The sequence below is a fragment of the Danio aesculapii genome, chromosome 17, assembly GCF_903798145.1.
Source record: "Danio aesculapii chromosome 17, fDanAes4.1, whole genome shotgun sequence".
NCBI lineage: Eukaryota > Metazoa > Chordata > Actinopteri > Cypriniformes > Danionidae > Danio > Danio aesculapii.
Window position 1 is genome coordinate 12,049,127 of NC_079451.1, and position 17,495 is coordinate 12,066,621.

At 35.9% G+C, this 17,495-nt stretch overlaps 1 protein-coding gene across 1 annotated transcript in view; it reads left to right on the forward strand.

The window, feature by feature from the left end:
* Nucleotides 1-15,639, forward strand: part of hspa4l (heat shock protein 4 like) — a 54,686-nt gene extending 39,047 nt beyond the window's left edge. The window contains exons 13-19 of the mRNA XM_056476982.1: nucleotides 2,868-2,945; nucleotides 4,011-4,145; nucleotides 7,161-7,286; nucleotides 7,434-7,541; nucleotides 7,948-8,067; nucleotides 12,881-13,042; nucleotides 14,718-15,639. Coding sequence (XP_056332957.1) covers nucleotides 2,868-2,945; nucleotides 4,011-4,145; nucleotides 7,161-7,286; nucleotides 7,434-7,541; nucleotides 7,948-8,067; nucleotides 12,881-13,042; nucleotides 14,718-14,894 — 906 coding nt within the window. The 3' untranslated portion in view covers nucleotides 14,895-15,639. The remainder of the gene's footprint in view (nucleotides 1-2,867; nucleotides 2,946-4,010; nucleotides 4,146-7,160; nucleotides 7,287-7,433; nucleotides 7,542-7,947; nucleotides 8,068-12,880; nucleotides 13,043-14,717) is intronic.
* The last annotated feature ends 1,856 nt before the right edge of the window (nucleotides 15,640-17,495 follow it).

Consider the following 17,495-nt stretch of genomic DNA (forward strand, 5'->3'; position numbering starts at 1 on the left):
CAGTGTGAAAACATCTGTGCCACGATTACTTTGAAAATCATGCAGTCTGAATTTTGCATAACACTACGCAAGCTGCTAATGAGTTAGCAAAACCAAAAATGAATAAATCTGCAAAAAGACAAAACATTCATTAATCATTTTTACAATAACCGGTAATGCTCTGTGACGCTTTGTTTGTCTCTGTAGCAGTTCCTGTGCTAACTGTAATATCATGTTGTGCAGCAGTCTTTAATTAATGTGTTTTACCATGGAAATGTAACACATCTTTAGGGTCCTCCAAGAGTCTTAATTTTCATCATCAATAAATGTATTACCACTGTTGGTTAGCACATCTGCAAATCTGCAAAAAGACAAAACATTCATTAATCATTTTTACATTAACCGGTAATGCTCTGTGACGCTTTGTTTGTCTCTGTAGCAGTTACTGTGCTAACTGTAATATCATGTTGTGCAGCAGTCTTTAATTAATGTGTTTTACCATGGAAATGTAACACATCTTTAGGGTCCTCCAAGAGTCTTGATTTTCATCATCAATAAATGTATTACCACTGTTGGTTAGCACATTTGTAAACTTTTTTCTTTTGTTAGCATTCTAATAACTTTAATGTTAGCACAGCGGGCAGGTTGCCCTACAGCTTAAACATTTTCCTATTTATTTTCTCTTTATATATGCTTCCTCTGGGCTCTGTTTTTAGAAAACATGGTGTGTATTTTCACTGTTGACACCCAAATCTACCTGCCTTTAAAACCAAGTTCAAGTGGGCTAGAGATTTTATGCTATGCTTATTGGATGTGAAAGCCTTGTTGTCTTTGAACTTTCTAGATCTTAATGAGAGTAAGACTGAAATAATTCTATTTGGCTCATCAAACTCTTCTAGAGCACCGATAGTTAATCTTGAAAAATTAAGTTTTTCTATGAAGCCCTGGGTAAAAAATCTGGGTGTTATTCTGGATGATGGATTGAGCTTTGACAAACAGATAAACGCAGTGGTCAAATCTTGCTTCTTTCAGCTTCGACTTGAAAAATTTTTTTTGGGAAAAAATAATCATTGCTTTTATTACCACTAGATTGGACTAATATAAATCATTATACTTTGATTAGTCAGAAAACTTTATCTTTATCTTTAAACTGTTTACAATTAGTTCAAAATGGTGCTGCAAGTCTTTTTACAGGTACCAAGAAACATGACCACATTACACCAGTTTTAAGCTCTTTGCACTGGTTGCCTGTGCTCTTTTAAATCACTTTTAAAATTCTTCTCTTGGTTTTTAAATCTCTAAATGGCCTGGCACTTTCTTATCTGTCAGACATGCTGATTAAGCATCGATCTAGTCGGCCTCTTCGGTCATCTAATCAGAGATTATTATACATGGAAGTCGAGGCTGAAATGCAGGGGTGACAGTGCCTTCGCAGTAGCTGGTCCTAGATTGTGGAATGCTCTGCCCCTCTGTATTAGATCTGTTGCACCTCTGTCTGTTTTTAAATCTAGGTTGAAAACTTACCTTTTTGATTTGCCATTTTATCAATAAAAATTGTCCTTTTATAATTAAATATTTTTCTTTGTTGTGATGTGTATTGTGCAGCACATTGGTCAACCTCTGGTTGTATTTAATATTCATTCATTCATATTCTTTTCGGCTTAGTCCCTTTGTTAATCTGGTGTCGCCGCAGCGGAATGAACCGCCAACTTATCCAGCATATGTTTTACACAGCAGATGCCCTTCCAGCCGCAACCCATTACTGGGAAACAACCATACACACTCATTCACACACACTCATACACTATGGTCAATTTTAGCATACCCAATTCACCTTTACCACATGTCTTTGGACTGTGGGGGAATCTGGAGCACCCAGAGGAAACCCACGCGAACACAGGGAGAACATGCAAACTCTAAACAGAAATGCCATCTGACCCAGCCGAGGCTCGATTCAGCGACCTTCTTGCCGCGTCGCATTGTATTTAATAGTGACATTGACATTTTGTCAAGTTAGGATGTTTCTATAATACTACCTACCTGTCTGTAGTTAAGATGGATGGTAGTTAAGAGTTAGAGAATGCACTTTGGAAATGCTGCTCTTTTGTTCTAAATGTGGTCCTAACTGAAATTACTATGGCTACCAGACAGATAGGATAAGATTTTAAAGGAACGCTCCACTTTTTTTGGAAAAAGGCTCTTTTTACAAGTCTCCTATAGAGTTGCATTGTGTAATAAGACTGACGGAAAATGAAAAATGACTAATTTCCTGGCCAATATCGCTAGGAACAATACTCTCATTCTGACGTAATAGTCAAGAAACTCTGCTGCCATTCCATGTCTGCATCAGGCAGAGTGATTAGAAAAAAAACTTTTTTTTTAAGTGGAGTGTTCCTTTAAAGTTAGGATCTTTCTACAATATGTCAAATCATATGCTGTATATGAATGAACTGTATTTTTTAATTTTTGTTTGGATTAGAGTAAGTGTATAAAATGTTTAACTATTTCTTTACATAATAAGAAACATAAAATCAGTTTTGACTGTGTTTGACTGATTATTTACATAAAATCTTTTAATACACTTTAATTAAAGTTATGGTTTTGACAATATGCTAATTTGGTGCTTCTGATGTTAAAAAACTATTTCTTTTGATAATCATCAATGCATTTTTTGTGTGATTTGTGAATAGAAGGTTCAAGTACTTATATTTAAAATAGAATTATTATTGCATTATAAATGTCTTTACTGTAACTGCACCCACTTTGTACCAGTAGAATACAATTGGATTCTGGGCTTCACTATTGCAAATGACTATAGACTAATAAAACTTAACACATAAGCCAAAAGAAATGCGTTGCTGATACTTTGTTTACACATTTGTTAACAGAGTAAAATGCAGGTGGATCAGGAAAGCCAAGGAGAACAGCCCTCTGAAGAAGAGAGAGCGAATAACTCTGGCAACAAGGTACAGTTTATCTTCATAAATGTCAGTATATACAGTTGAAGTCAGAATTATTAGCCCCCCTGAATTGTTACCCCCTCCTGTTTATTTTTTCCGCAATATCTGTTTAACGGAGAGAAGATTTTTTTCAACACATTACTAAACATAATAGTTTTAATAACTCATTTTTTAATAACAGATTTATTTTATCTTTGCCATGATGACAGTAAATAATATTTGACTAGATATTTTTCAAGACACTTCTATACAGCTTAAAGTGACATTTAAAGGCTTAACTAGGTTAATTGGGTTAACTATGCAGGTTAGGGTAATTAGGCGAGTCATTGTATAACTATGGTTTGTTCTGTAGACTATCAAAAAATATATAGCTTAAAGGGCCTAATAATTTTGACTTTAAAATGATTTTTAAAAAATTTAAAACTGCTTTTATTCTAGCTGAAATAAAACAAAGAAGACTATCTGCAGAAGAAAAAAATATTATCAGACATACTGTGAAAATTTCCATGCGCTGTTAAACATAATTTGGGAAATATTTAAAAAAGAAAAAAAATTCAAAGGGGGGATAATAATTCTGACTTCAGCTGTACATACAACTGAAGGCAAATTTTTTTTGTTTTTCAAATGTTTCCTAAGTGATGTTGAGAGAGGATGTTTTCAACCGATTTTTAGAAGTTATAATTTTTATAGCTAATATATTTTGTCTTTGCCATGATAACAGTACAAAGTATTTTACTAGTTATTTTGCATAGTATTCAACTTGAAGTCCAATTTTAAGGCTTAACTAGCCTAATTAACTTTGGTGAGCTATTGGACAACAGTGTTTTGTTCTGTGTTTGTTCACCCAACCACCCACTCAACCATCCATCCATCTAACCACCCAATTACTTACCGACCCACTCATCCATCCACTCACTCACTTATCCGTCCATCCATCCATTCAACCACCCACCCACTTATCCATCCATCCATCCACCCACTCACCCACCCACTTAAACATCCATCCTTTCAACCACACAGCTTCTTTGATAATTGTATATTTTGCTTAAATATTTTCATAATGTGTTTAAGGACGGTGATAAACAGGATCAAGGTGCAAGCAGTAGCAAAGCCAAGTCAAAAGTGAAGAGTGTAGATCTGCCCATTCTGGCCAACACCACCCGGCAGCTGGATCGAGATGTGCTCACCCATTTTGTTGAATATGAAGTGAGTCTAGTGCTTTTTCCATTCACCTTTAGTCTGCCTCATTTCCCCTGGAGAACATGTGGAGTGTTGCAATTAATTCAACTCAGCTCAGTACAAAGCAGTGCTCTTTACAGCCATCCTGACTGTGTCTTTTTTGATCCCCATCTCAAATCTTAGATAAATTTTTTGCACTTTCAGAGAAAATATATACAAAATCATTATATTTGTCTCTTGGTAGCTCCTGTTTATGACACTTGCCAACATAACTGACTGTATCTTGTACTCTGCGTGTTGCTAAAATCTACAAGGGATTTAGTGTTTGCCCTAAATATCCATGACAGAGCTCAATTCAGACCTCAGGGAAAAGATATTAGTAGATCGTTGCGTCAGTGAAGCGCAAGGACAGCTCTAAGCGTTAGAGTCATGCCACACACTCACTGTTTCATCCTTTGCCATTAAAAATGACCATGAAAAATACCATGTAATCTCACACTATAAGGTTCTAAAAATAAGGCTGAACTTTGATATAAACAATGAAATCATAAGTCCAAGGCACTCAGAAAGTAAGTAAAATATTAAAAAGCCTTTATTAACATGGCTATTCTATAAAACAGCACCTACGTGTTTCGGCAACACTTGCCCTTATCAGGGTTACCATGTAATTTAGTACCTAGTACTTTAAATACCTAGTATTAACATATACTTTTACATAATTGCGTGAGCGTAACTTCCACTGGGAACGGGGGGACATGTCCACTACATATTTCAAAATCCTGATTGTGCCCCCCAGTTTTAATGTCTTTTTTAACCATGCACGATTAGTAAAATAATGATCAACATTTTCATATACTTTTCTTACATATTAATATTGCTGCTGTCTATCTGAAATTGATAATGCAAAATAATTCAGCACACACAGTTCATGAGTTCTTTTCTATTTAAAATGCAATTTTACAACCCAGACTAATTTTGAAAACACAGTCGTATATACGTTTCTGGAGACTGCGAAAATGTCCCAGGAGGTACGTATTTTTGCAGTTTTTGTTTTCACAAATCCACGAGAGGCCGATGTGTGCGCTTTTTCATATCTCAAATTTCTCTCGCGAGTGCGATTTAGCCCACTGTTCTCGCGTAAACCCACCAGAGGCCGCTGTTGACTGACTGTTTGACTGACTGAATGACTGACTGACCGACCGACCAATCAACTGACCCATTCTCTTCCCCCCCCCCCAAACCCAGTCAATTTTATCGATTGACCCGCCCACCCACTTCCCTAAACCGAACCAACGATTGACAAAAGCAGTCCAGAAAAAGAAAAGCCCCCGTCAGATTTTTACCACATTTTCGGATTTTACCACATTCTCACCCTGTTATTTACTTGTTTATTTTATATTTTGGATTCTGTTTTTGTCTTACCTAATTTCTGGAACCGTTCTTCCCCGGACTTAAACTCTATCGTCGTGGTCAACTCCTCTCAGCATCTCAAGTTCGCTGACATACATGACGAGCTAACTGGACAAACTGGTTGCAGCGAGAAAGCCGTCCACATGGAGGTAAGCGGTCAGCTGGTAAGCGTGAAAAGGAACGGCGTCATACTGCGTTTAAAAAAATGAAATGCAGCCATACGTACCTCTGGCTACATAATTTAAGGTGTCCAGAAACGACTACAGGACTTCGTTTTCAGAATGAGCCTGTGTTGCAATTTTAGGTTAGTTTGAAATTAAATTAGTTTAACCAGCCTATTTTCCCCTGAATTTAGTATCACCATAGTCCCTAAATACAGTTAAAATCTGTAAATAGAATAATATCAACAAAAGTTTCCCCCACTTTTCAAACCAAAGTTAAACCTTTGCTTAAGGCAACACAGGCTCATTATGAAAACGTATCGCCTTTATACATTTCTGGAGAGGGCAAATTATGTAGCCAGAGGTACATATGGCTCCATTTCATCTTTCAAATAAACACTACAGGGTGGTATGTTGCCACCGACGGCTTCTGTTTGTTTTTATGCTACCAGCTGACTGCTTACCTCTATGTGGATGGCTTTTCCGCTGTTACCAGTTTGCCCAGTGGCTTGCTGCATACATCGGCAGACTTAAGATGCAGAGAAGAGTTGATTGTGATGATGGGTTTGAGTCCAGTGAAGAACAGTTCTGGAAAGCAGGTAAAAAAAAAACAAAAGGCAAAAAATAAAATAAACAAGTAAATAACAGGGTGAGACTGTGGGAAGATCTGAAAATGTGGTAAAAATCAGGCTTTTTCTGGATTGCTTTTGAAAATACTGTCAGTTGGGTTTAGGGAAGGGGGTGGTTTGAGGAGATCAGTCAGTCGGTAAGTCAGTCGACAGCGGCCTCTGGTGGATTTATGCAAGAAGAGCAGGCATGAATGGCACTCGCAAGAGAAATTTGAGATCTGAAAAAGCATACACAGCGGCCTCTGGTGGATTCGCGAAAACAAAAACTGCAAAAAAAGTAGCTCCTGGGATGTATTTAGCGCTCTCCAGAAATGTATACAGGGGTACATATCAATAATGAGCCTGGGTTGGCTTAAGTGTATTACAAACATTTAAGTAGACTTTGAATTCTTTAGAATTATTGAATATTATCATGAAATGTACAGAAAATATGCTTCTGTATCACTTCAAGTGAGTATCCAGTATGAATAAAATTATAGTTCACCCAAAAATGATTGAACACTGAAGATATTTGGAAGAATGTTGTAAGCAAATAGGCTTGTTTTTTCCTACTATGAATGTCAATGCTACCGGTTTCTAACACAGTACAAAAATGTTTATTTTGTGTTTAGCAGAAATGAAACTCAGAATGGTTTGGAACCACTTAAGCATAAAGAAAAGATCATTTTTGTGTGAACTATCCAATTAAGAACTTTTTTTTCACAAGAGAATCTTTACTGTCTCATTTAAAATTTGGATAATTACAGTGTTTCATTTTTTGTGTGTCCAAATAGGGTGATAAAAGTAAAAGGCAGTAGTGAATGTATTTTAAATCCAGCTGGTAAATGCATTGTCTCTTCCAGAAAAAAATGATCATACAGGACAAGCTGGAGAAGGAGAGGAACGATGCCAAAAATGGCGTGGAGGAGTACGTTTACGATCTGCGAGACAAGCTGTGTGGCATCTACGAGAAATATGTCACTGAAGATGTGAGCACATCATATCTTTGTTATACAGAACTGATGTTCTCAGACAAGCTCATGTTTTATTCCCTTTATAATCTACCCGAATTTCTGTAATTCAGAAAACACTAACATATGTGTGTTGATATGGAGGTTGATATGTCTCTTTTGCAGGAAAGTAATCGGCTCACCATAATGCTGGAGGACACAGAGAACTGGTTGTATGAAGAAGGAGAGGACCAGGAGAAAGAAATCTACCAACACAAACTGGCTGAACTCAAAGTATGTGCTTTTACGTCATATGGTTTTTGAATTAAAAAAACAAAATGAAAACTTCGGTAACACTTTAGTTTAGGTCATAATTTATGCTAATAACTACCTGCCTGTTACTAAGATATTAACTGTTCATTAATAGTTAGAAAGTAGCATCTTATTCTGCAACCCTAATACCCAAAATCTAAACCCAACTTCTACATTACTAACTAATAATAAGCAGCTAATTAGTTGTTTTTTAAGCTATTAATGTTAGTGTTAATACTGTGAATTATGACCTAAACTAAAGTGTTACGGAAAATCCAACTATGAATGCCATCAGAAACCCCTGTTTATTTCTGATAATATTTAAAAGGAACAGGCCTCTATTATTGTTTGTTACAGCAGGATTTTGTTTGTCTTTGGGTTTTTGTAGAAATATGGTGAGCCCATTGAAGAGCGGTACAGAGAGCATGAGGGCCGACCCAGAGCATTTGATGAGCTCGGCAAGAAACTACAGCTCTTTATGAAGGTGGTGGACATGTACAGAGACAAGGTAAACAGCCAAGGCCTGTGCACATTTTCACTCACACGTAACACAGATATTTAACACATCATGGCTGAACAAAGCACGAAAAGTGGTAGATTTAAACAAGATGAGTAGTTATTGATAAAGTGAGCGATTGATCCATATTTAACAGTTTTTACAGAGAGGTTTTGATTTTTTATTAGTCTCATGCATTCATGTAATGTGATTTTGCAGGTCAGAGCTCACCAAGCTTGAACTTTAGATTAGGGCTGGGCGATTTGGTCTAAAATCAAAATCTTGATTAATTGAACATTTTAACTCGATTATGATTAATAAACGATTCTTTTTAAAATTTATTTTATGTTTTTGCATTGTTCACTGACAAGTTTTGTAAAGTAAATATGCTCACATATTACAAGTTAGAGATTTCTGAATGAAGGGTGCATTACTTGATTTTTAAATAATTGAAGGAAACACACACTATCTACCATCTATGATAATTTAATGAACATCAACGTTAAACAACAGAAATAAAAACACTAAAACGCGGCTCTCCGCGACACCCACCCTCGTCACTGCTACCAAACCAACCAATCACAAAGCTTGTGCTACGTGTTGTTGTGATGTGTAGCTCCATTTTTTTGACAAGTGTGTGGGTATGCAAATGCTGCGCCGGACTGTACTTTATTGGATAGGACAGTAGCGAGTATTGACAGGAAAGTGTGGGGAGCAGAGAGAGGGGAAGGATTGGCATAGGACCGCGAGGTGAAATCAAACTCGGGTCGCCGTGAGCACCGGTGTGCATGTGTCTACGCACTAGTCACTACACCACTGGCGCTGACAATAAAATACAATTTAATGGGGTATTTAATTAGTAACATGAATAATACTCTGTATAATTACTGTTTCTACATTACTGTGAAGGTTAGCTTTAGGTAGACATTGATAAAATACAATTTAATGGGGAATTTTATTAGTAACATGAATAATACTCTGTATAATTACTGTTTTTGTATTTCTGTGAGGGTTAGCTTTAGGTAGACGTTGATAAAATACAATTTAATGGGGAATTTTATTAGTAACATGAATAATACTCTGTATAATTACTATTTTTGCATTACTGTGAGGGTTAGCTTTAGGTAGACATTGATAAAATACAATTTAATGGGGAATTTTATTAGTAAGATGAATAATACTCTGTATAATTACTGTTTTTGCATTACTGTGAGGGTTAGTTTTTGGTAGACGTTGATAAAATACAATTTAATGGGGAATTTTATTAGTAACATGAATAATACTCTGTATAATTACTGTTTTTGCATTACTGTGAGGTTTAGTTTTTGGTAGACGTTGATAAAATACAATTTAATGGGGAATTTTTTTAGTAACATGAATAATACTCTGTATAATTACTGTTTTTACATTTCTGTGAGGGTTAGCTTTAGGTAGACGTTGATAAAATACAATTTATGGGGAATTTTATTAGTAACATGAATAATACTCTGTATAATTACTGTTTCTGCATTACTGTGAGGTTTAGTTTTTGGTAGACGTTGATAAAATACAATTTAATGGGGAATTTTATTAGTAAGATGAATAATACTCTGTATAATTACTGTTTCTGCATTACTGTGAGGTTTAGTTTTTGGTAGACGTTGATAAAATACAATTTAATGGGGAATTTTATTAGTAACATGAATAATACTCTGTATAATTACTGTTTTTGGATTACTGTGAGGGTTAGTTTTAGGTAGACATTAATAAAATAAAATTTAATGGGGAATTTTATTAGTAACATGATATATATATATATATATATATATATATATATATATATATATATATATATATATATATATATATATATATATATATATATATATAGTGTCAGTTTAAGTTTAAAGTTTTAAAAAATATATAAATAAAACTTAATCTGCAATCCGAAATAAAAGTACAAACAGTCATGGGGTGATTCTCCATAAGGGGTTCAAAGAGAACATTTATTAATATGGAACTTTTAGATACAATCATGTACTATTTTAAGGTACCAGCTTTAGTACAATTTGTGTATGATAATAGACATGCACAATATTCAACTGTTTTGTTAAAGAAATAATAAATTATGCAGTCATGCACATGTTTTGACGGCTAATATGCCGGTCATTTGATGCTTTGCAAAATCTGCAGACACCTTTACCAATATCAAAATGCTTTTTTGATGCTAAATTAATTTAAACAGTCAGTCATTCCTTACGCCAATAACGAAACCTAGGCTAAATTGCTAAAAAATTGCCAAAAATGTAAAGCCTGTAGCCCACAACAAATGGGGAAAGTTTTTGCGCATCATATTTAACAAACCTTTTAGTGCGAATTTTATGTAATTTTGCTCACATGGATAATTGAATATTATCAGATGCTGTCAATACGCTTCTGTGCCATCAGCCAATCGTTGCATTGCTAATCATGATTTTGAGGATCAATAGATCTGTCCTTCATAACACACGCAGCAATTTCAGATCAGTTTATCCAGACATTTTAATCTGATTCGCAAACTTGTTTGAAGAACCAAATAAGCCAGAGATCAATTATCAAGATTAAAAGATCCTGGATTTGTCAAATCATTTTAGATCAAATAAGCTAGGAATGAAGAACAGACCCCAGGTGTTTAAATGCTGTAATGGAGGAGGTTAAAAAGAGGAGGATAAGCTTACATGATAAATACACAAGGAAAAACACCTTTTATAACAGGGTATTTTTGTTTTTCATTAAGCGCCATCTAACATCAGGGAGGGATTTTGCACATTCAAGTGAAAATCATCTCAGTGAGCAGAAAAAATGAAAAAAAAAAAATTTAAAGACAAAATGATTTGATAAAGCTTTTATTTTTGTAAATGTAAAGCACAATTCTAGCCAGTTGTGTTTTTTTTAGCCTTGGAGTGATGTTCAACCTCATTTTGGGTTTTATTTGGGATAACGCGATTGCACAGATCTACTGGCCTAATTACTTTCATAGCTTACTTATTCTATCATTTACAAGCTATTTAATGTACCTTGTTATGTCTCAAGCGTTCCTCTAGGGAACATAATCACTTTTCATTTTAAAGTGATTGTTCACCCAAAAATAAACATTTACTCACTATATTTACTCACCCTCAAGTGGTTCCAAACTTTCATCTGTAGAACACAAAAGAAGATATTTTGAAGAAAGCTGAAAATCAGTAACCATTGACTTCCATAGTGGGAAAAACTACTATGGAGGTCAATGGTTACAGGTTTTCAGCTTTCCTCAAAATATCTTCTTTTGTGTACAACAAAAGAAAGAAACTAGAGGTTTGACTAGAAGTAAAGGGTGAGTAATTGATGACACAATTGACTTTTTTGAGTGTCTTTATTTTCAATTCAATTCAATTCACCTTTATTTGTTTAGCGCTTATACAATGTAGATTGTGTCAAAGCAGCTTCACATAAAAGATCATAGTAAATTAGAACAGTGTAGTTCAGTTTGTAGAGTTCAGTTTGTATTTCAGCACGATGACGTGTTTCCAATTGAACCGTAATATTGTGTAGAGGGCGGGACTGTTTTTTCAGAATCAGAATCAGAAAGAGCTTTATTGCCAGGTATGTTCACACATACGAGGAATTTGTTTTCGTGACAGAGCTTCTACAGTGCAACAGGATAACAGAGACAGGACAAAAAACAGATATTAAATATATTTTTAAAAAAATAGAAGTAAGTAGTGAGTGCAAGTATACAGATTGACAAGTGTATGTACGTGTTTATTACTATATACAACGTTATATGTGCAGCTGTTATGTGCAAATTGGCATGTAAGTGTGTGGTTAAATAAGTGGATATGTGTATAAAAGTGTATGGCAAGTAGTGATGTTGGTTCCACAATTATTATCATCAAGTGTTCATGAGATGGATTGCCTGAGGGAAGAAACTGTTTCTGTGTCAGGCTGTTCTGGTGCGCAGTGCTCTGTAGCGTCGACCAGAAGGTAAAAGTTCAAAGAGGCAGTGTGCTGGGTGTGAGGGGTCCAGAGTGATTTTTGCAGCCCTTCTGCTCGCTCTGGATAGGTACAGTTCTTGGGGAGTAGGAAGGGTTGTACCAGTGATTCGCTCAGCAGTCCGAACTATTCGACGTAGTCTTTGGAGGTCGTATTTTGTAGCTGAGCTAAACCGGACAGTTATTGATGTGCAGATGACTGATTCAATGATGGCGGTGTAGAACTGTTTCAGCAGCTCCTTTGGGAGGTTAAACTTCCTCAGCTGACGAAGAAAGTACAGCCTCTGTTGAGCTTTTTTGACAATGGAGTCAATGTGAGTGTCCCACTTCAGGTCCTGAGAGATGGTGGTGCCCAGGAACCTGAATGACTCCACTGCTGCCACAATGCTGTCCATGATGCTCAGTGGGGGGAGAGCAGGGGGGTTTCTCCTGAAGTCCACTATCATCGCCACTGTTTTAAGCGTGTTGAGCTCCAGGTTGTTGTGACTTTTTTGCACTCCTCCTCTCATTTGTCGCAGCAAATTGGAGGGGAGTGGCCAAGCATATCTTACCCAAGCCATCAAACTGATGATATTATAGATCACATGTCATTTTAGGGGAAGAGCAAATGATTAGTTTATGAAAGTTTAGATTATTAGGTGACTGTGCGTTCTGTTTTGTGGCTGTAATGTTTTGGAAAAAAACACTTATTGTCTGTGAAAGGTGCTATTTGAATAGATTTAGCTTACTTTCTTACTTAATTAAATTCTTTCATGGCTTATAACTTTTTACTGCAAAGTTTTGACCAGATGTTTGCATGCTTTAAATACTGTGTTCTTTTTTACCACCAACAGGACGAGCGCTATGAGCACCTAAACGCAGAGGACATGGGTGTTGTTGAGAAGAGTGTGAATGAAGCTTTAGGCTGGATGAATACCAAGATGAACACGCAGAGCAAACTCTCCTTTGCTCAAGACCCAGCAGTCAAAGTAGCAGACATTATTCAGAAGATTCAGGTTTGTACTTTTTTAAAAATTCCCATGTAATCGCGCTTTTCAGACCACCATGACCTAACACTCGCGTAGGTCACCATACTAATGAATTATTGGGGTCTAAAACCAGGCTTTTCAGTTTCATTGTGTAATAATCCCTGTATATATGCTAATATAAATTACATATATTACAAATGTTTTGTATTAAGGTACTGAGAATTCCGTCATCAAAATTCTGTCATCATTTACTCATTTTTTACTTGATTCAATTCGCAATGAGTTTCTGTTAAACACTCACACATAAAAAAACAAATATTTTGAAGAAAGCCAAAAACATGTAACCATTGACTTCAATAGCATTTGTTATTCCTACAATGGAAGCCAATGATTACATGCATATAGCTTTCTTCAAAATGTTTCAAACAGGTTTGGAACAAGCCCAGAGTGAGTAAATGATGACAGAATATTCATTTTTGTGGGAAACTATCCTATTAAAGAACATTTTGTTGAAAAATCCACAATGCGAAAATGTGGTTAACATGTTATTAGTCAACCCAGGCTCATTGTGAATACGTACCCAGGTCTACATTTCTGGAGGCCGCAAAATATGGGTTCCACACAATTCATTCATGTTGTCCCAACACAAATCGATTAAGTTTACTTTTACACTTTTAACAAATTTATGTGGATTGAACAAAAAAAATTAAGTTGTCCCAATAAAATCTCAAGAATTGTGTTGATTCAGCTTATTTCAAATAAGTAGTTTGAACAAGCCAAAAAAAATATTTTTTTGAGTGTACGTCTGGTTGCATTTGATCTGTAAAATGAACTCTATGGGGTGGGATCACTTCCGACAACTTCTGTTCCTTTTCGCGCTACTGCTGACTGATCACCTTTGTGATGGTGTTACCAGTTTGCACAGTAGCTCGTCATGTAAGCCGATGGACTTGGGATGCAGAGTTGAGTGGACCGCCACAACATAGATTGAGTCTAGTGAAGAACGGTTCCAGAAACCAGGTAAAACAAAAGCAAAAAATAAACAAATAAATAATAGGTTGAAAATGTGGTAATATCACGCGGCTGTGATTGCTTTTCTTTTCTAGATTGCTTTTAAAAACACTATCAGTTGGGTTTAGGGAAGGGGTGGGTAGGTCAGTTGTTCAGTCGACAGCAAGCTAGTCGGTTGAAATGCATATCTTGGCCTCTGGTGGTTTACACAAGAAAAGGAATTCATGATCATCAAAAATGTACAACAGTGCCCTCAGGTGGATTTGCAAAAACAAAAACTGCTAGCATACATACCTCTCGGTACATATTTCGCTGTCTCCAGAAATGTAGACCTGTGTACTTATCCACAATGAGCCTGGGTTGTTATTAGTAGTTAGAGACTTTTAAAAAATACTCTATTTAGAAACTTTAATTTCTGTGAAAACATTGTGCAATTCGTAATGTACTTGACACAGGTGAGTGTGCTTGAGAAAAACCACATGTAGGAAACACACTTTCTTCTCCATATGCACCAGACACTTTCTTAAAAAAAAAAACTTCCTTCAAAGACAAAATACAAACTTGTCTTTTGTATTTTGCTGCTCTCTGGTTATATCTTTTCTTCTTTTATACTCACTCATAAGTCAATTTGGATCAAAAAGCATCTGCTAAATGAATAAATGTAATTCTCGTTTTTTGTGTTGAACTGCAGGAGTTAGAGGAGTTGTGCAATCCGGTCCTCAACCGACCCAAACCCAAAACCGAGGAGCCCATAGAGGAGGGCGACAAAAGCGACGGGGCCCACAACGGCCCCACGGCACAGCACGGCGCAGACTGCAAAGGCAATCAGCAGACAAAGCCTCCGTCTGGAGAGATGGAGGTGGACTGAGCTCTTCCGCTGCCGCTCTTACTTATTAAGCCACTATTAAACCTCTTCAGCTTCCACTCAACCAGTAGCTGGAACCATTCTCTCTGTGTCCACCACTCAGTTGGCTGTATTTGTGCATCTGTTTGTTGACGTCTGCTCCTCTGTTGATTTTCTCTTCTACCTATTAAGGGATCAGGCCAGGCTGTTTTTTGTTTTTTTTAAGGAATGTCGCAGCTCTGTATTGGATCGGACATCCATGATAGGATCATATAGAAATAGATAGTAGTTCAATAGCTGAAACAATGCTGCCGCTGTTAACAACAACAAAAAAAAGCTATCCCGAAAACAATGTGAGACTTGCATTCTGGGTCATATCAGCGCGTTACTATGGGAACATTAATTAAAAATACTCATTGATCAATCTGTAAGATTGTGGGAAACCAAGCAAATATGTATGCAATACATATAAATATATGGTTTATATTTGTATTTAATATATATATATATACATACGATTTCCAAAGGATGTGTTGTCTAGAGCCTGTAAATATTATTTTAGTAATAATTTGAATTTATGGGTGCTTAGATATAGGTACACTCCTCTTGCTGACATTGCAATGCTTTCAGCTCCGTAGTGTCATGATGAAAGTAGAATGTACTGAGCCGGTCATTAGCCTTTTTTTCCTCCCCCCAGTTTTCATGCAGTCCCATTACAAGTCTTGAGGTTTGACGATCACAAGTAATAAAACACGCCTTTATGACTGAATGTGTTTGCTGATGAATTTTTTAGGTGTAGTTTTGATGTGATTTTTTTAAATGACATTGTTGCACAGTCAGAATGTGGTTAAGAAAAGATTAGGACAGGAGGGTGTGTTAAAAACATGTTAATTATAATACATTATATTTTAAATATTTCCATACCGCCAACCGCTAATAATTCCAGCATATATTTTACACAGCGGATGATCTTACAGCTGCAACCCAGTACTGGGAAACGCCCATACACTATCATTCACACATATACACTATAGCCAATTTAGTTTTTTCAATTCACTTATACCGCATGTCTTTGGACTGTGGGGGAAACAGAAGCACCCGGAGGAAACCCACGCCAACACAGGGAGAACATGTGAACCTCACACAGAAATGCCAACTAGCCCAGCCTGGACTCGAACCAGTGATCTTCTTGCTAACCACTGAGCTAACATGTTACTCCATTTGTTTTTTTTTTTTATTCTAAAAAAATGAAGGAATGTTAGGACTATTATAATAAATTACTGGCTGAAGTTATACATGATCATAAAACATTTCTAAATAAATGCACAGTAATTTAACAGTGCACTTGAGTGAAACTCCAGGGGGTTTGTAAGGTGAAAAGGAAGGAAATAAGATCAAATAAAGTGTTTATATTTTAAAATGTTTATTTAACTTCATGTCATGCAGATAATAATATGTAAAAGTTATCTAAATTTTTTAATTTGATAAATTTCAGGTGGTATTTCTGTCACTGGGGTTTTCAATCTTTCAGATACTATAGGCCCCCATAAATACAAAATTTCATCAATAATTTATTACATATGGATTATAATGTACACATTTTATTAAAAATAATAAAGAAACAAAGTATACTATATACTATATAACGTACTTAGTTTTTTTTTATTATATTTGATAAAAATAGTTTTATTTTGCTTTCATTTATTCTAAACTTCATTCATTCATTCTCTTTATTGACCCAGTGTCACCATAGCGGAATGAACCACCAACTTATGCAGCACATGTTTTACACAGCAGATGCCCTTCCAGTTGCAACCCATCTCTGGGAAACATCCATACACAGACAATTTAGCCTTCCCAATTCACCTGTACCACATGTCTTTGGCTTGTGAGGAAAACCGGAGCACCCAAAGAAACCCACGCGAACGCAGGGAGAACATGCAAACTCCACACAGAAATGCCAACTGACCCAGCTGAGGCTCGAACCGGCGAGCTTCTTGCTGTAAGGCGACAGCACTACCTACTGCGCCATCGCGTCGCCTATTCTAAACTTATTTTTAATAATTCAATTGTGTAAATCATATTTTAATTTTGTATTACTTATTTTTAATGATTACAGATCATTTCATCTATTTTTTTATTTTAGATGTTCTTTTATACAAAGATATCTCATTTAATGTTATTTATTTAATTTAATGTTATTTGATCTATTACATAATTTATTGTTTACCATATTTCATTTATTTATACTTTTTAGTGCATTCAGTATCTGAAACCCATTTTAAAAACCGTTCTAGCTGACAACAAAAAAGTTCGCAAATGTTTAATGAAAAAATATGACATGTGACATATCTAGTATCAGTATTAAATGTTTTTAAATATTGAGAATCTAGTGTTGTGTTGCAGTTATGAACAATACTTAACTGGAATTGCTGTTTAATAAAATCGTACTCCGGTTTTGATAACGTACTAAAAACTTGACAGCATGTAATCATTGTGCGCAGTAGGACTTTTATTTTGACATACTCCGCCTAGTTCCGTGTTGTGCTAAAAAAAACCCCACCGATTGGCCGATTCGCGCAACGACGTCGATGACGTCATTACGAATTGTAACGGGCGGATTTT